The following is a 20490-nucleotide window of genomic DNA, read 5'->3' as shown; positions in this document are numbered from 1 at the left end:
CTCCTTTCCTCCAGGATGTACATATTTAGATTCTTCAATCTCTCCTTGTACGTCATCCGATGAAGATCCTCCACCTTCCTGGTCGCCCTTCTCTGTACCGCTTCCATCTTGTCTTTGTCTCTTTGTAGATACGATCTCCAGAACTGAACACAGTACTCCAGGTGAGGCCTCACCAAGGACCTGTACAAGGGGATAATCACTTCCCTTTTCTTACTCGATATTCCTGTCTCTATGCAGCCCAGCATTCTTCTGGCTTTTGCTATCGCCTTGTCGCATTGTTTCGTAGACTTCATATCATTAGACACTATCACCCCAAGGTCCCTCTCCTGCTCCGTGCACATCAGCCTTTCCCCCCCCCCCCCCCCCCCCCATCAAATACAGTTCATTCGGATTTCCACTCCCCATATGCATGACTTTGCACTTCTTGGCATTGAATCTCAGCTGCCATATCTTCGACCACTCTTCCAGTTTCCTTAAATCCCGTCTCATCCTCTCCACTCCTTCCGGCGTGTCCACTCTGTTGCAGATCTTAGTGTCATCCGCAAAAAGACAAACCTTACCTTCTATCCCGTCCGCAATGTCGCTCACAAAGATATTGAACAGGACCGGTCCCAACACTGATCCTTGCGGTACACCACTTAAAACCGCTCTCTCTTCAGAGAAAGTACCATTTACCATCACACATTGTCTTCTGTCCGTCAACCAATTTGCAATCCAGGTCACCACTTCGGCACTCACTCCTAAGCTTCTTGTTTTATTCACCAGTCTCCTGTGCGGAACCGTATCAAAAGCTTTGCTGAAATCCAAGTAGATGACATCGAGCGCTCTTCCTTGATCCAATTCCTTGGTTACCCAGTCAAAAAAGTCAATCAGATTTGTCTGACAGGATCTTCCCCTGGTGAATCCATGTTGCCTCTGGTCCGTCAATTCTCCGGACTGTAGATATTTCACTATTCTCTCTTTCAGCAGTGACTCCATTACTTTTCCCACCACTGAAGTGAGGCTAACTGGTCTGTAGTTGCCAGCCTCCTCTCTGTTCCCACTCTTGTGAAGCGGGACCACCACCGCTTTTCTCCAGTCTCTCGGTACCACTCCCGTTTCTAGGGATCTATTGAACAGGTCACACAGTGGACCCGCCAGAACATCTCTGACCTCCCTCAGTATCCTTGGATGAATCCCATCAGGCCCCATGGCTTTGTCCACTTTTAGATTCTTTAGCTCTTCCCATACATTTTCTACTGTAAAAGGATTTTCATCTATTCCACTTCCCTCCAGTTTCTTGTTGTGTAGAGATGGTCCTTCTCCAGGGTCTTCTTTAGTGAACACAGAACTGAAGTATTCGTTTAATATTTCTGCCATTTCTTCGTCTCTCTCCACACATTGACCATTACCACCTTTCAATTTCACAATACCACTATGGACTTTTCTCTTTTCGCTGATGTATCTGAAAAATGTTTTGTCACCATTTTTATCTCCTTGGCAATCCTCTCTTCCGCTTGACTTTTTGCCAACTTGATTAATTTCTTCGTCTCCCTTAGTTTAATCAAATATTCTTCTTTGTGTTCCTCCCTTTGGGATCTTTTATATTTCTTGAATGCTGTTCTTTTAGCTTTAATTTTGTCAGCTATCTCCTTTGAGAACCAGATAGGTTTCAATTTTCTTTTGCTTTTCTTTACATTTCTAACATATAGAGTAGTTGCCTTGGTGATTGCTCCTTTTAGATTGGTCCACTGCTGCTCCACATCTCTCTCATTCTCCCATCCTTTTAGTTCTTCCTCCAGGTACTTCCCCATTTCCTCAAAGTCCGTGTTTTTGAACTGTAAAACTCGGGTCTTTGTGGTTCTTTTCCCTATTCTTTTAGTGATATTAAACCATACCGTTTGATGATCACTGGTGCTGAGGTGGGCGCCCACCTGGACATCGGAGACATTATCTCCATTAGTGAGCACTAAGTCGAGTATAGTTCCTTCTCTCGTGGGTTCCAATACCATTTGTTTGAACAAAGATACTTGCATGGCATCCACTATCGCTCTACTATTTTTAGTTTCTGCAGATGGGATTTTCCAGTCTACATCTGGCATATTAAAGTCACCAACGATCACCACTTCTCCCTTCTTACCTATCTTGTGGATGTCTTCAACCAGATATCTGTCCAGCTCTTCCTTTTGGTTTGGAGGCCTGTAAACCACTCCAATATAAATGGATGCTCCGTCATCTTTTTTTAGGTCGACCCATAGTGCTTCTTCCTTGCCCCAACTTCCTTGTAGCTCAGATGCTTGGATGCTGTTTCTGACATAAAGAGCCACACCTCCCCCTTTTCTATCCTCTCTGTCCTTCCTTAACAAGTTGTAGCCTGGTATTGTTGTATCCCAATCATGAGATTCTGTGAACCATGTCTCTGTGATAGCAACAATGTCCAATTCTGCCCCAGACATTAGGGCCTGCAGATCTGGGATTTTATTTCCCAAACTATGAGCATTTGTGGTCATAGCCTTCCAGGTACTCTCTTTAAGGTTATTGCTTTTCCTGGACTCCTTATGAGACTTTATTTGAGATTTGTTATTCACTTCACTCTTTCCTTTTGCAGTTGTGCCACTGTTGACAGAGTTGTCCATCTCAATTAGATTTTTCTTTTGTTTATGGATCTTGAAATTCTGCATGCATTGTGTTTGTTTTCTCTTTTCTGGTAACACTTCAAAGTTTTTCTCAAGAACTTCTTCAGTTTTTAATATAGAGAAGGCTTTTTGTTCTTTTTGCATTCGGTACATTGTGTGTCTCCTCATCACAGGTCTAATTCTACCAGAGCCCACTGTAATCCTGGATATAAAAGAATTTCTTAATGACCTGTTTGAGTGGGAGGGTGCATCTGTTGGCTGTCCATCTGTCAAGAATGGGTGACTGTGGGTCCTACCTGAGCCTAATGAATCACTTTTTCTTGACTCCTGGTTTTTCTGTGATGTTGTGGAATTATTTTCTGAGTAATGCAATGTGGGTATAATTCTTGTAATTGAAGCTAATTGAGCTTTAACCTCTGTCAGCTCCTTTTTCAAGGAAGAGAGTTGTGCACAAATTGGGCAAGCTCTAAGTTTCCAGATGCTTTCCCTCAGAATAAAGGCTCCACAGCAGTTACATTGGATAGTCCTCATTTTGGTAAGTTTTGATTTTTGATGAATAGCAATTATGGAAATACTAATTTACCTTGTTGCCATTTATGAATCTAGGCAGGTTATATAAGAAACACAAACCTAGGGGTGGGTGGGTAGAGGGGTAGGGTGGGAGGGTGTGAAACAGTTAAAGCAGACTAACAGCACTCCCAACTATCTATTTCAGTTGTGCTTCGTTTTAACAGACAGTGCACTAGTTTTGGCAAATAAAATGCCCTACTTCTAAGCACAGATAACAACAGATAACAACCAAAATGGACTTAACTTTAGCAGGAAAGGTTCTGGTTCATGTAGATTCCAGCTCCAAAGTGAATTCAGTTCCCAATGGCCTTATCTTCTCTAAGTGCCCCTTTAACCCCTCGATCATCTAACGGTCCAACTGACTCCCTCACAGGCTTTCTGCTTCGGATATATTTAAAAAAGTTTTTACTGTGAGTTTTTGCCTCTACAGCCAACTTCTTTTCAAATTCTCTCTTAGCCTGTCTTATCAATGTCTTACATTTAACTTGCCAATGTTTATGCTTTATCCTATTTTCTTCTGTTGGATCCTTCTTCCAATTTTTGAATGAAGATCTTTTGGCTAAAATAGCTTCTTTCACCTCCCCTTTTAACCATGCCGGTAATCGTTTTGCCTTCTTTCCACCTTTCTTAATGTGTGGAATACATCTGGACTGTGCTTCTAGAATGGTATTTTTTAACAATGACCACGCCTCTTGGACATTTTTTACTTTTGTAGCTGCTCTTTTCAGTTTTTTTCTAACAATTTTTCTCATTTTATTAAAGTTTCCCTTTTGAAAGTTTAGCACAAGAGCCTTGGATTTGCACACTGTTCCTTTTCCAGTCATTAAATCAAATTTGATCATATTATGATCACTATTGCCAAGCGGCCCCACCACTGTTACCTCTCTCACCAAGTCCTGTGGTCCACTGAGAATTAGATCTAAAATTGCTTCCTCTCTCGTCGGTTCCTGAACCAATTGCTCCATAAAGCTATCATTTATTCCATCCAGGAACGTTATCTCTCTAGCGTGACCCGATGATACATTTACCCAGTCTATATTGGGGTAATTGAAGTCTCCCATTATTACTGCACTACCAATTTGGTTAGCTTCCCTAATTTCTCTTAGCATTTCACTGTCCATCTCACCATCTTGACCAGGTGGACGGTAGAATACCCCTATCACTGTAGTCTTTCCTGACACACAAGGGATTTCTACCCATAAAGATTCAATTTTGTATTTAGTCTCATGCAGGATGTTTATCCTGTTGGACTCTATGCCATCCCGGACATAAAGCGCCACACCTCCTCCCGACTGCTCCTCTCTGTCATTGCGATATAATTTGTACCCCGGTATAGCACTGTCCCATTGGTTATCCTCTTTCCGCCATGTCTCTGAGATGCCAATTAAGTCTATGTCATCATTTACTGCTAAAAACTATCAATGAGCACCAAAGCAATTTAAGAAGGATTGCTACAAACTCATGAAAAACCGCAAGATGAATCCTTCATAATAATTTTATCCCTTCACTCTATTGAATTCCAACACTCAAAAAAAGAGTACAATAATTCACAAATATTGATTGATGTTACAAAAAAATTTTTGTGGAAGGAGAGGAACGTTTCATATGCAATTATCATAAATCCCCACCAGGGGTGATATGATGGTAAATATAATCATAAACGGACCTCCTCCATCCTGTGTAAACCATCGACATGTGAAAATGCTCAAGTGAAACAATTTTTTTCAAAAAACTCTTTTTTATGTCTATATAAAATGTTTATCTTGCTGATCACGGTGAATAAAATCACTCCCACGGTGAACTTGTTTCAAACTGACACTCCCGGCAGCCTCATTAAATGATCCCGACAAAGGGTATAGATGAAATTGTTAAAGCGCTTATAAAACAACCTAGATAGGCATAATAGGCAATCTCTAATGGCTTAAAAAATAAGCTCATACAACACCCCGACTTATCTGATGGTTTGAAGGGTCACCGACGTAGCCATGTTTCAGGTCCGTTCCAGGACCTTTCATCAGGGAAAATAATCCTCTTGTGATATTTTATCGGTGGATGTTGAGCCGTTGCCTGCTAGGTCTGAAGCGTGAGTCCTTCGACTCTATCCAAGGCTGACAACTTGTTATCGAAGGACCGATAAAATATCACAAGAGGATTATTTTCCCTGATGAAAGGTCCTGGAACGGACCTGAAACGTGGCTACGTCGGTGACCCTTCAAACCATCAGATAAGTCGGGGTGTTGTATGAGCTTATTTTTTAAGCCATTAGAGATTGCCTATTATGCCTATCTAGGTTGTTTTATAAGCGCTTTAACAATTTCATCTATACCCTTTCTCGGGATCATTTAATGAGGCTGCCGGGAGTGTCAGTTTGAAACAAGTTCACCGTGGGAGTGATTTTATTCACCGTGATCAGCAAGACAAACATTTTATATAGACATAAAAAAAGTTTTTTGAAAAAAATTGTTTCACTTGAGCATTTTCACATGTCGATGGTTTACACAGGATGGAGGAGGTCCGTTTATGATTATATTTACCATCATATCACCCCTGGTGGGGATTTATGATAATTGCATATGAAACGTTCCTCTCCTTCCACAAACATTTTTTTGTAACATCAATCAATATTTGTGAATTATTGTACTCTTTTTTTGAGTGTTGGAATTCAATAGAGTGAAGGGATAAAATTATTATGAAGGATTCATCTTGCGGTTTTTCATCATTTACTGCTATACATTCTAATTCTCCCATCTTACTTTTTAGACTTCTGGCATTAGCATATAAACATTTCAAAGTTTGTTTTTTGTTTGTATTTTTATTCTGCTTTTTAATTGATAGGGATAAGTTAGAATTGTTTAGCTCAGGTGAGTTTTTAGTTACAGGCACTTGGACTACTTTTCTAATTATTGGAACCTCACTGTCGGGATGCCCTAATTCAAATGCATCATTAGTATCCTTTAAAGATACCTCTCTCCGAACCATGCGCTGCTGAGTGACTGTCGGCTTTCCCCTTTGTTCTAGTTTAAAAGCTGCCCTATCTCCTTTTTAAAGGTTAGCGCCAGCAGTCTGGTTCCACCCTGGTTAAGGTGGAGCCCAACCCTTTGGAAGAGACTCCCCCTTCCCCAAAAGGTTCCCCAGTTCCTAACAAAACTGAATCCCTTTTCCTTGCACCATCGTCTCATCCACGCATTGAGACTCCGGAGCTCTGCCTGCCTCTGGTGACCTGTGCGTGGAACAGGGAGCATTTCAGAGAATGCTACCCTGGAGGTTCTGGATTTAATCTTTCTACCTAGGAGCCTAAATTTGGCTTCCAGAACCTCCCTCCCACATTTTCCTATGTCGTTGGTGCCCACATGTACCACGACAGCTGGCTCCTCCCCAGCACTGTCTAAAATCCTATCTAGGTGACGCGTGAGGTCCGCCACCTTCGCACCAGGTAGGCATGTTACCAGGCGATCCTCACGCCCACCAGCCACCCAGCTATCTACATTCCTAATAATCGAATCACCAACTATGACGGCTGACCTAACCCTTCCCTCCTGGGCAGTAGGCCTTGGGGAGATATCCTCAGTGCGAAAGGACAATGCATCACCTAGAGAGCAGGTCCTTGCTACAGGATCCTTTCCTGCTACACCTGGTTGGTGCTCTCCCATTATGAGACCTTCTTCCTCCAAGGCAGCACCAGGGCTGCCAGTCTGAAGTTGGGACTTGACTACTATGTCCCTGAAGGTCTCATCTATATACCTCTCTGTCTGCCTCAGCTCCTCCAGGTCTGCCACTCTAGCCTCCAGAGATTGGACTCGTTCTCTGAGAGCCAGGAGCTCTTTGCATCGCATGCACATGTACAACTTCTCACCGGTGGGTAAAAAATCATACATATGACACTCAATGCAAAAGACTGGGAAGCCCCCCTCTTGCTGCTGGACTGCTGCCTTCATCTCAATTTTGATCAGTTCCTAGTTAAGTTTTAGGTTGCTATGGGAGTAGGAATGTGTCTAACTTCCTTTAAATGTATTAGTGAATTCACCGGGGTCTGATCGAATTCTCAATAAAGTTTTTGTTGATGTTTTTTTTGGGTTTTTTTTTTTGTGAAAGTGGCACCTGCCTATAAATTTAGGGATGAGCTAGGGGTGGGTAGGCGAGGGGTGGGAGGGTTGGGAAATACAAACAGTCTAACTTTAGTTAGTCAGCCTGAGTGACTCACTGCTCCCTTGATTAACAAATGTTGGTCCCTATTCAAACCCAATCACACTACCTCAACACCTTTCCAAGGTGAGGAACTGAGCTGAACTATTCAACTTTTTTACTTTGGTGTATACTGCTCCTACCTTATTTCTAGCTTCTGGCTACTTTTTGTGGGGTTTTGGTTTTTTTTTTTTTTTTTTTGGGGGGGGGGGGTTTCAATACAATGCACTCAGTTAGTATTAAATACAAACACTCAGCTCTTTAAAAGTCTGGAGAACACTCAGTTCTGCAGACTTTTAAAAATAAACACACTACCTACTGCTACCTTATTGACTGACTAAAAATACAAACAGTCTAACTTGTTTATTCACTGCCTATCTACTGCTACCTTATTGACTGACTATTTAAAAATGCAAACAGTCTAACTTGTTTATTCACTGCCTTTCTGACTATTAAAGGCACAAACACACTAAATAATATTCCCAAATAGTTAACTTTGCCCCAATACTTTTTAAAAAGTCAATGTCCCAAGCAAAAACTTACTGATTCCTTTCAGCCACCAGCAAGGTGATCCTCTCCTCTCAGTGTTTCCACTTGATTAATAGCCGTTAATGGACTTCTCCTCCAAGAACTTATCAAAACCTTTTTTGAACCCAGCTACACTAACTGCACTAACCACATCCTCTGGCAACAAATTCCAGAGATTTATTGTACCTTGAGTGAAAAAGAACTTTCTCCGATTAGTCTTAAATGTGCTACTTGCTAACTTCATGGAATGCCCCCTAGTCTTTGTCTCATCTTCCACGTGCCTGAGCCTTTGTCTCTAGTGCCAGACGTCTTTGTCTGCCTTTGACCTCTGTTTGGCCTGCCACCTCAGGCGTTACCCAGCGGCAGGTCCGAAAGGGCTTGGAGTGGTTGGAGGACCACTCAGAGACCACCATTGCGTTGATGGTCTCACTGAAGCGTGCAGGTCCGGAGGAGGGTCAGGGCCTCCAGTCCTCCCAGATGGGCACGTCTCACCTGTCTTGGCACTTCCTCGGAGCTCCTCTCCCGGTTCGACGAGGCCCAAGGGCACACCTCTACATATTCCTACGCGTTCCCGCGCAACACCTATGTCTATCCCCTTACCCATACAGTTATAGAGGTGATAGATTATGTGTCTTTGTGCTTGTCTCTTGAGACATCCATACTTAGAGGTGACAAACTCTGTATCCATGCACCAAGACTCATAGTCACCCATCCACAGAGGTGAATCCTTGTGTCCAATCAACTGAGCCATCCAGGCTTAGAGGCTCTGTGTCCCTATGCTTATCTACTAAATCATCCAGTTCTAGACGTTACCACATCTGTATCCCTGCACCTGTCACCTGAATGAATGGCAAGCAACAGGCTTCAGATATCTGTACCAATCCCTTCAGTAATTCAGATCTGGAAATGACAAGCTTTCTAAACCTGTACCCATACTCTGACCCATCCAGTCCTAAAGGTAAACGGTTCTGTATCATTGAGCCAATCGCATGAGTTCTCTAATCCTGGAGATGATAGACTTTGTACTCTGTGCCCGTTCCTTAAACAGTTTAGTGCTAGATGTGAAAGGTTCTGTATCCTTGTGTTAATTCCTTGAACCATTCAGTACTAGAAGTGACCAGGGATGTGAATTAATTTGCAAATAAAAATGTGTGGACTTGTGCCTAATGTCCAGAGCCCACATGTAAACAGGTGCCCCATGCTAGGCCCTACTGCCTCCTCATCACAGCAGTGTTTCTTGAGCTGCCACAGTCACCCCATGATGTGAAATCTCCGTGAGGAGTTAGCAATCTGTTATAAATCTGATATAGTAGTGGGTGGATCCCTGGGCCGGTGGCAGATGACCACGCCCCTGGGAGGATATCCCGAGAGGGACCACCTGCTAGGCTTGAGTATGGAGACAGACACACATTAGTTCTTTTATTAAACAGGTTTTAGAAACCACCAGATGTGGCAGTAGTGAGCTGATATGCCCGGCAGGGCTGTAGTCCCTCAGGTACTGGAACAGCGATCCAGGATGGCTGAGCTGTTGAGAAACTGTAGAAAGTGAGTAGGCAGAGTAGGCAGAGTTCATGAACAGAACTAGATGACAAAACTCATATAAGGTCTCAAGGAAGCTCAGGTGCTGGAAAGATTTAGGCCCTCGAGGAGTGAGTACATGGTTCCAGGGAAAGCTCTGAGAGAGCGATGGTAACTCACAATTGTTTGTAGCAGCGATAGCTTCCAAGCAGTAGGGAATCTTCAGAGTGTCCAGGAACATGGGCCCTCGAGGAGCGAGTACCGGTTCCTATCTGTAATCTGAAAGTATAGAAAAAGAGCGAGGCCCCCGAGGAGCGGGTACATCTGGTAAGTCCGAGGAGGCAGAGTAGCTTGGGAGGTGTAGCCAAAGCAATCCCCTTCCTTGCTAACTCAGTTAGATAGCGAAATAGAGACCTTTAAATATTGGAAGCGGATGACATCATCTCAGGGGGACGCCCCTGAGGTTCGCGCTCTTGCTGGTAGTTCAATCAGAGCGCGCGCGCCCTAGGTCATCAGGCAACATGGCGGCTCTACAACGTCGAGCCGGTCCGGGGACGCCGGAGGGAGGCGGCATGGAGACACTACGGCAGCCAGCCGTCCATCAGACCCGGAGGGAGTTGCCACAGAGGTAAAGAGGGTGGAGTGAGGGCATCGAGCAGCGATGGTCGCAACACCCCACTCCCATCCCTCACTCCTCCCCAGCGTGCTGATGTTCCAGGTGCGATATTGATGTTGCTTGTGGGTGCCGACGAAAACACGATGAGATGGGGGGGGGGGGGGTGCTGATCATGGCATGATGACAACACGGACTCCTTAAATACTGGGTTCACAGATCAGTACCCCCATCATTTCCTGCTCCCTATCTAATAATTTTCACACATATATAGCAATTATGCCTAATATATAATTCTATCTATCTATCTATTTATCTATATGCATATAACAATTGTTCCTAAACATCCATATATATTTGAATGTTAATCTGGCATGTGCATTCGTATATTTATATCGGGGATGTATTGTTAATTTACCTCCTTTGCATTTAATAGGCAGTTGGCGACATTAGCTATATCAGTTTTTCATACATATTTGAATCCATATCACAGATAGTAGGCAATGTTAGACAGCTGACGTATTTCAATTTGTACTTGTTAATTATATTGCTGCTGCAGGGGTAGGGTACCTGAGCCAGTGGTGAAGTTAGCACAGGTGTTCATCAGGTACCAGGTTATTTGTTGGCTATCAAGAGAGTGCTTTTATGGCAAAATGGTGGGTCATGGTTACACCTCAGGAGGTGCTGCCCCCTTACTTGGAAACAAGGTGTGGGACTGTGTAAAAGATTGCTGCCTTGCTTGCTATATGGCGGGTAGCAGAAATGGGGCGTAGCCCAGGTATCCATTACACATAGGTTGGGTACAGGTTAATTACTAGAGATGTGAATCGTGTGATCGATCGTCTTAACGATCGATTTTGGCTGGGGGGGGGAGGGAATCTGATCGTTGCGGTTTTGTTTTGTTTTTTTTTTAATCGTTTAAATCGTAAATCGGGGGAGGGCGGGAAAACCGGCACACTAAAACAACCCTAAAACCCACCCCGACCCTTTAAAATAAATCCCCCACCCTCCCAAACCCCTCCAAAATGTTTTAAATTACCTGGGGTCCAGTGGGGGGGGGTCCCGGTGTGATCTTCCACTCTCGGGCCATGGCTGCGTTAATAGAAATGGCGCCGGCGCTACCTTTGCCCTGACAGGGCAAAGGTAGCGCCGGCGCCATTTTGGTTCCTGTCCCCCGACGTCACGAGTGCAGAAGATCGCTCCCAGACCCCCGCTGGACCCCCAGGGACTTTTGGCCAGCTTGGGGGGGCCTCCTGACCCCCACAAGACTTGCCAAAAGTCCAGCGGGGGTCCGGGAGCGACCTCATGCACTAGGGCCGTATTGCAATACGGCAATACGGCCATACGGCAATACGGCCATACGGCCGGCGCCATTTTGCAATACGGCAATACGGCCATACGGCAATACGGCCATACGGCCGGCGCCATTTTTGCAATACGGCCATACGGCCAGCGCCATTTTGCAATACGGCCATACGGCAATACGGCCATACGCCGGCGCCATTTTGCAATACGGCCCTAGTGCATGAGGTCGCTCCCGGACCCCCGCTGGACTTTTGGCAAGTCTTGTGGGGGTCAGGAGGGCAAGGGGGAACTAGGATGCTTGAAGGGGGAAACACAGGTGCAGCCAAAGGTCATGATGTGTGTTGGAGATTCAACAAGCTTACCTGCCTATTCCCAGACTGTAAATTTAGACACGCATGTGCTACCTGCGGAGGAGCGCATCCAGCAACTAAGTGTCCGCAAGGACAGAGCGGGGGAACAACTAAGGGAGGGAAATAAAGAGTGGTTACATTGTAAGGCGGACTCGCCTATTATTTGGGTAGTCTTAGCGCACTGGTTGAACGGTTACCTGGATTTAGAGAGTAAATCATTTTTGAGGGAAGGTTTTAGGGTAGGCTTTCGAATCCCGTATGTTGGGCCAGGTAAAGGGGGGAGGGTACACAACGCTCGGTCGGTAGCGCAGAGAGCGGATGTGGCACGGGTTAAGTTGATGTCGGAGATTCGGTTGGGAAGGATAGCTGGGCCTTTCGATACACAGCCTTTTGAGTTCATGCATTTGTCTCCTCTATCTGTTATTCCTAAGAAGATGCCGGGGAAGTTTCATTTGATTTTAAATTTGTCCTTTCCTCCGGGCGAGGCGGTGAATGATTTCATCCCTTCGGAGTTTAGGTCGGTACGGTATGCTTCTTTTGACGAGGCCTTGGTGTTAGTAAGGGAAGCTGGGATAGGAGCGTTGATGGGTAAGGCCGATATCGAAGCAGCCTTTCGTTTGTTGCCGATCCATCCGGATAGTTTTCCGCTGTTAGGTTTCTCGTTCGAAGGGGCTTACTATGTGGATCGTTGTTTGCCCATGGGCTGCTCAATTTCTTGCGCATATTTTGAGAAGTTTAGCACTTTTTTACATTGGGTGACAATGGAGGTTACAGGACACAGTGAGATGTTGCATTATTTAGACGATTTTTTGTTTGTGGCGCCGGGGGGTAGTTCGGTGTGCATGGGGCAGTTGACAGGTTTCTTGGAGGTTTGTAGACAGCTAGGAGTCCCAATAGCAGCAGACAAAACAGAAGGGCCTCGACGTAGGATTTCTTTTTTAGGGATCGAGTTGGATTCCGAGGCAACAGTGTCGCGTTTGCCGGATGACAAAGTAGGTAAGTTAAGGGAGTTAGTGAGTTCAGTGCGTGAATCAAAAAAGGTTACGTTACGTCAGATGCAGGCTCTTATAGGTTCATTACATTTTGCTTGTAGGGTGATACCCATGGGGAGGGCTTTCATTCGTAGATTATCGTACACAACGAGGGGAGTGAGGTCCGCACATCATTTCATACGAGTAACAAAGAGTGTGAAGGAAGAGTTAGCCGTCTGGGAAACATTTCTGTCTTCCTTTAATGGAGTGCTCATGTTACCGGCAGAAGAAGTGACCAATGGCGACTTGGAGTTGTACTCTGACGCAGCGGGGGGAGTAGGCTTTGGAATTTATTTTCCCGGTCGTTGGTGTGCTCAAAAGTGGCCGGAGGAATGGGTTCTCAGCGGTATCACAAAGAACATAACATTCCTTGAGTTGTTCCCCATAGTGGTAGCCGTAACAATTTGGGGCTCATGGTTACAGAATAGGAAGGTAGTTTTCTGGTGTGATAACTTAGGGGTGGTGCAAGTTATCAACAGGCAGTCAGCAAAGTGTCTGAAAGTTTCCAGACTTATGAGGGAATTGATACTGTTAAGCTTAACGTTGAATATGACTATCATGGCCAAGCATATGCCAGGTGCACAGAATTTGATTGCAGATGCTCTTTCTTGTTTCAAGTGGGATGTTTTCCGGGAGCTGGCTCCAGGAGCGAGATCGATGGGAGAGGTTTTCCCGGAGCATCTGTGGCAGCTTGGAACGATGAAGCGTGGCACTTAATTCAGCAATCGGTGGCGCCGGCCACCTGGAAGGCTTATACAGCGGGCAGGGGAGTAGTGTCACGTTTTTTGCGGATGGTGGGGTGGGAGGAGGGACCAGCGCGTGAAACTGATGTAGTGCGTTTTATATTGTGGGCAAAAGGGCAGGGGTATTCCTTAGCCTCGGTTAGAGCTCAGTTAGCCGGGTTTGTATTTTTTCAAAAGTTGATGGGAGGGACTAATGTGCTCGATAGTTTTTTGGTCCGAAGGGTCCTGGGGGGATGGGGGCGGAAGCGGGGAAGGGTAGGGGATAAGAGACGACCTATTAGATACGCGCAATTGTTGGAGATCGTTGATAAGGTGGGGGAGGTATGTTGGTCACGATATGAGGCATTGTTGTTTCGTACGGTGTTCATATTAGCCTTTTTCGGGGCGTTCCGGGTTAGCGAGTTGGCTGCGCGTTCATTGATGTGCTCAGAGCAGGGTTTGTCAGTTGAAGGAGTGCGGTTGTTCGGCGATAAGGTCGCCTTGTGGTTGCACCAATCGAAAACTGATCAAAGGGGTCGGGGGCAGTGGATAACATTAATCCCAGCTGCAGATGAGGCGGTTTGCCCCGTTAGGGCTTTACACAGGTACTTGAGAGCAAGGCCGCAAGTGAAGGGTTTGTTATTGAGGCATTGCAATGGCGCGCCCTTGACCATATTTCAATTTGCTGCGGTGTTGAAAGCGACGGTTCGAGCGTTGGGGTGGCAGAGTGAATACTTTACTCCGCATTCTTTTCAAATCGGAGCGGCAACCTCAGCAGCGGAGTTGGGTCTTTCCAGTGTGCAGATTCAGTCCATAGGACAGTGGAGGTCTAAGGCTTTCCGTTATTATGTGAGGCGATAAAAGGGGCGAGGTGACAGAGTTACTTCACCGCTAAAGTAAGCTTTTGTTTTTCAGAACATGAAGGGGTGCGAGGAGGAATGGAGTGTGCCTGGGTCGTGGGCCATTCTTTCGTGCGGTGGGCTTTTCATCGAGCCAAGAGGCATCCATACGGAGCAAATTTGGCCCTGGATGAGAAGAAATTTAAAGTCAAATGGTTTTTTAAAGGGGGAATGAAATGGGGGCAGATGACAAACTTTTTGCAGAGTTTGGTAAAGTGCAGGGTTATCATGCAGTATTAATAATTCATTTGGGGGGGTAACAATATTGGGGTTTCTCATGTCGACAGTTGCTGTCACACATGAGAAAGGATCTGTCGAGCATCATGAACGCGATGCCAGGGATCCGAGTCGGTTGGTCCGATATAATAATACGCATTAAACATCAGAAATTGAATTTGTGGAAAAAAGGGGTCAAAGAAATTAAACAGACAAATTGGGAAGTGGGTACAGGATCAAGGGGGCTTTTGGATTCGGCACCATTGGTCTTGGGAACAATTAGCGGGTTTATTTAGGGAGGATGGAGTACATTTGTCCGACATAGGGGTGGATTTGTTTAACAATACCCTGCAAGAAGGTTTGGAGAGGCACCTGTTACGCAGGGGCAAGGCCGCAGGGGGGGGACAAAGACTTTGTTATGGCGGATGCCTGAGCCCTAAGCTATAATGTTGTATTGGAGGATGAAAGCAATCGGTGGGGGGGGGAGTGAGAATCCCATGTAGTTTGGGGCTGCTACACGGGATAGCCAATGAGCAAGGGGGGGGCCGATGCTCTGGCCACATGCTTACCCTCGCTGGATCCGAGGCGGGGTAAGTTGGGGGGGGGGGGCGGCGATATGGCTTACCTTTCGGACGAAGTGGTAAGCGGAAGAAGCAGAAGAAGGGGTAGGGGAGTGGGGGTATGGGGTTGTTGGTTTTTGGACTATTGTTAATTAAGGGCTCAGGGCAAGTATTTTGAATAAACTGCGGCCTATTGTTTAAGCCATTACCTGCGTTGTGTATTTCATGTACAGGGGGTGGGGGATTGACGAGCGAGCCTAAGTCTTGCATACCTATGTTAGGTCTTAAGAAGCTCAGTAGCTGGAAAGGGTTAGGCCCTCGAGGAGCGAGTACCTGGTTCCAGGGAAAGCTCTGAGAGAGCGGTGGTAACTCACAAGTGTCTGTATCTGCGATAGTTTCTAGGTAGAAGAGAATCTTCAGAGTGTTTAGGAACATGGGCCCTCGAGGAGCGAGTACCGGTTCCTATACGCAAATTGAAATAAAGATAACTCACAAATATCTGTATCTGCTATGGCTTCCAGGCAGTAGAGAATCTTCAGAGTGTTCAAGAACATGGGCCCTCGAGGAGCGAGTACCGTTCCTATCGGCAATCTGAAATAAAGAAAAGAGAGCGAGGCCCCCGAGGAGCGGATACCCCTGGTAAGTCCGAGGAGGCAGAGTAGCTTAGGTAAAGTAATCCCCTTGCTAACTCGATTCGTTAGCAAATTCTGAGACCTTTTATATTGGAAGCGGATGACGTCGTCTCAGGGGGACACCCCCGAGGTTCGCGCCCTTGCTGGTACATACATCGGCGCGTGCTCGCGCCCTACGTCATCAGGAACATGGAGGATCCGCAGCGTCGTGCCGGTCCGGGGACGCCGGAGAGAGATGGCAAGAAGACTTCGTGGCAGCTAGCAGTCCATCAGACCCGGAGGGAGTCGCTACAGAGGTAAAGAGGGCGGAATGAGGGTGTCGAGCAGCGACGGAAGCAACACTCACTGCTTTGAAAGTTACCATCTTACTCTTTAAAATGAAAAAGCATGCATATAAGTTACAACTCTGCCCTGACTCCACCACCTGGGGGGAGTGTAGGCTAAAGAACCATGGGGGTCTTGATGACCGGGCAAACTGGTGACAAACTGGTTAAACTGGTCTTTTCCTTCACTTGTGCATGTTATAAAATCTCCTCACTTTTGCATTTACATGCTGGCAATTCCCTCCTGTTAGTGTAAATGCTTAAAATTAGGAGCTCGCATACACCTTATAATCCTATTTTATGACTTGCATGCAGGCTATAAGATTTTAGCATATGTGGCTGTGCATCCATACACACATATGGGCGCTCGCATACTTGTTTGAAAGTTATTGTCCCTGTGTGCACAAAAGTACTCATGGAGCTGGGACATGCTTGTGCTCTTATTTATTTCTGCTTGATTTTCAAAATACCACTGACATGCTTCAAACCAAGGTTTAATTTGTGAAAGTCGCTTTGAAAATCACGCCCTATTTCTCTGGATCTTGGGATCTCCAAATATCTCATTAAACTCTTTCCATGTATCACTGGTGGGCTTATTGCTCATTGAACACAAAAAGTTAATCTTCCTGTTTGTAAAATGCTGAGAAAAAAATAAAGAATCTGAGATTAGAACAAATTTGTGCGTTTCCTCCCATACGTCCCAGAGGAGAGGTCAGGCTGTGATTATCAGCAGGACCTGTTATTATAACTCACGCACCTACTCATCAAATAATGAGTGTAGGAAGGCATCTGGGTACCACGCTGCTTAATTGTAGCTGAACCACTGCAGGGCCAATGAAACAACCTCCAGGAAGAGAACATATAAACTCATTGCCTCTAATCATGGATGAGTTGCAGTTATTCGCAGGTGAGAACATTTTATTAGCATCCTCTTCTCTCCATATGTCAAACTATGTTTACTGAACCTCTCTCTTCTTCATTCCTGGGTCTTTCTTCTCCAGATCCTGCTCTCTGTGCTGGATCTTTCTACAGTTATTTCATCGTCACTTCTCTAATGCTTTCCTTTATGCTTTTCATCTATTTTTGAACCTTTGCCTTGTATCTTCTCTTTAGAGGTCACATTCTGGGTTTGATTTCACTCTCATTGTGGGTCACTTTGCTTAATTTGCATCTTTCCCTTTATCCTTGTATCTTTTGTGCTTCTTGTAATGAAAGCAGCGATTGCATATGAGGGCAAGGAAATGAGTCCTTTAGATTGGCTGAATCTTCTGCTACTTACTGCTGCCATGGGAAAAGCCGCAGTCCCAGGATGCAAGCTGGAGCTCCAGAAGATGACCCCATTCACCATGGATGGAGACTTTGTCCTTGGAGTGATTGCTTTGACTCATACTGGGTTGGTTTACCCAACCCATGACTTCAGAGAGACCCCTAAGCCAGCACGCTGTGAGGGGTAAGATTTTTGTTTGATTGCTAAAAGAGACCTGGGATTTAATTGGCAGTAAAGTGGGGCCCAGGTTACAGATCAAGCAGCATATTAGAATGAATATCTTATGAACATAAGATTTTGCATATTTGATCAGACCAAAGGTCCATCAAGCCCAGTATCCTGTTTCCAACAGTTGCCAACTCAGATCACAAGTACGAGTCAAGACTCCTAAAGATTGACAGATTCCTGTTGCTTAACCCAGGGATAAGCAATGGATTTTCCCATGTCTTCCTTAATCATGGTTTATGGACTTTTCTTCCTGGAACTTGTCCAAAACTTTTTAAAACCCAGCTAAACTAACAGCTTTTACAACATCCTCCAGCTACAAATTCCAGAGTTTAATATGTTGAATAATAAAATATTTTCTCCTCTTTGTCTTAATTACCTAGTAACTTCATTTTGTGTCTCCTAGTCTTTGTACCTTTTGAAAGCATTAACAACTGATTCAGGTTTAAATATTCCACTCCACTCATTATTTTATAGACCTCTATTACATCTCCCCCTCAGCTGTCTCTTCTCCAGCCTGAAGTGCCCTAATCTCTTTAGCCTTTCCTCATATGGGAGCTGTTCAATCCCCTTTAACATTTTGGTTTCTCTTTTCTGTACCATTTCTAATTCACCAAATCGTTTTGAGATGCGGTGACCAGAATTGCACACAATTCTTAAGGTGCAGTCTCACCATAGTGAGATACAGAGGCATTATGATATTCTCTTTTTTATTCTGCATTCCTTTCCTAATAATTCCTAGCATTTTATTTACTTTATTGGATGCTACCACACACTGAGCAGAGGATTTCAACATATTATCCACAATGATACCTATATCCTTTTCCTGGGTGGTGACTCCCAGTGTGGAACCTTGCATTGTGTAGCTATAATTTTGGTTGTTCTTCTCTGAGTGCATCACTTTGCACTTGTCCACATTAATTGTCAATGTGCCATTTGGATGTCCAGTCTCTCAGTCTTGCAAAGTCCTCTTGCAATTTCTCAACAACTTTGAATAATTTTGTATCACCAGATAATCTGATTACCTCAGCCATTATTCCCATCTCTGGGTCAGTTATAAATATGGCTCTCTACTATTCACCTTTGTGCTTTGAGAAAATTGACCATTTAGCCCTACTCTCTGTTTTCTCTGTTTTAACCAGCTCACAATAGAACATTGCCTCCTATTCCAAGACTTTTTAATTTTCTTAACGGCCTCTCATGAGGTATTTTGTCAAATGCTTTCTGGAAATCCAGATACACTATACCAACTGGCTCACCTTTATCCACATGTTTATTCACACCTTCAAAAAACTATAGCAGATTTGTAAGGCAAGACTTCCCTTGGCTAAATCCATATTTACTTTGTCCCATTGAACTATGACTATCTATATGTTCAGTAATATTATTCTTTATTATAGTTTCAACCAATTTTCCCAGCACTGATGTCAGCCTAACCAGTCTGTAATTTCCTAGATTCTGGAAATCCTTTTTAAAAATTGATGTTACATTGGCCACCTCAAATCTTCATGTTGCATAGCTGATTTTATTGATAGTTTATATATTACTAATAGTATATCTGCAGTTTCATTTTTCAGTTCTTCAGCAATCTGGGATGTATACCATCTGGTCCAGGTGATTTGCTTCTCTTTATTTTTTGAATTTGCCCTTTTACATCTCCCAGGTTCACAGAGATTTGTTTTGTTTCCTCTGATTCATTCCATTTAACTATCACTTCTGGCATGGGTATCTGCCTTACATCTTCCTTAGTAAACACAAAAGGAAAGAATTTATTTAGGGGCAGATCTTAAAACCTGCGCGCGGGTGTAGATTTGTTCGAGCAACCCGATGCAAACAAATCTACGCCCGATTTTATAACATGTGCGCGCAGTCGCGAGCATGTTATACAATCCAAGGTCGGCGCACGCAAGGGGGTGCACAATTGTGCAACTTACGCATGCCAAGCCGCGCAGCCTTCCTCTGATCCCTACGAGGCTGCTCTGAAATTGGAGCGTCCTCGGAAGGAACTTTCCTTCCGCCTCCCCCCACCTTCCCCTCCCTTCCCCTATCTAACCTGCCCCCCAGCCCTACTTAAACCCCACCCCTTACCTTTGTTGGAGAAGTTGCGCCGGCCAACGGCCGGCCCACGATCCCAGGCACAGCGGAAAATGGCCGCTGTGCCTGGAGGCTCCGGCCCCGCCCCATCCCACCCCCGGACTGCCCAGGACCGCCCGCGCCCCGCCCCTTTTTGCAAGCCCCAGGACATACGCGCGTCCTGGGGCTTGTGCGCGCCATCAAACCTATGTAAGATAGGCTCGTCGCACACAGGAGCAGGTTTTCGGGGGTTACGCACGTATGTTACACGCGTAGCCCTTTGAAAATCTGCCCCTTAATCTCTTCCCTATGGCCTTGTCCTCCCTTGGTGGCCCTTTTACCCCTTGATCATCTAATGATCTGACTCCTTCGCAGGCTTTTTGCTTTGAATGTACTTGAAAATGTTTATATTATGAGTTTTTGCTTCCACAGCAAGCTTCGTTTCAAATTCAGTCTTTGACTTCCTTATGAATGCTTTGCATCTGACTTGCCAGTGCTTTTGCTGTTTCCCGTTTTCTTCTTTCGGGTCCCTTTTCTATTTTTTGAAAGATGTTCTTTAGGCTAGAATAGTCTCTCCCTCTCCTCACCTTTTAATAATTTTTTCAGTCATTTGGCCTTCCTTCCACCTTTTTTTAATGTGTGGAATAAAGCTCATGTGGGTTTCCAAGATGGTATTTTTAAATAACATCCATGTCTAATTTAAACTTTTAACCTTTGCAGTTGTTTCTTTCAGTTTTTTCCTAACCATAATTCTCATTTTATCATAGTATCCCTATCTAGCATAAAAACAGGCCACAACATGGCCAGGCTTCTCTGGCAGAGTACACAGTAATGGTAGCTATTTAGTTAAGACTGTGAGGA

At 44.9% G+C, this 20490-nt stretch overlaps 1 protein-coding gene across 1 annotated transcript in view; it reads left to right on the top strand.

Annotated features, from left to right (window-relative positions):
* LOC115081067 (vomeronasal type-2 receptor 26-like) overlaps positions 1-20490 on the top strand; it is a 58288-nt gene that overhangs the window by 13835 nt on the left and 23963 nt on the right. The window contains exon 4 of the mRNA XM_029585582.1: positions 17280-17514. Within this exon, the coding sequence (XP_029441442.1) occupies positions 17280-17514 (235 nt within the window). The remainder of the gene's footprint in view (positions 1-17279; positions 17515-20490) is intronic.

The sequence above is a fragment of the Rhinatrema bivittatum genome, chromosome 19, assembly GCF_901001135.1.
Source record: "Rhinatrema bivittatum chromosome 19, aRhiBiv1.1, whole genome shotgun sequence".
In the NCBI taxonomy this organism is placed as follows: Eukaryota; Metazoa; Chordata; class Amphibia; order Gymnophiona; family Rhinatrematidae; genus Rhinatrema; species Rhinatrema bivittatum.
Note: the sequence above shows the minus strand (reverse complement) of the source record. Positions and strands in the feature narration are given on the sequence as shown.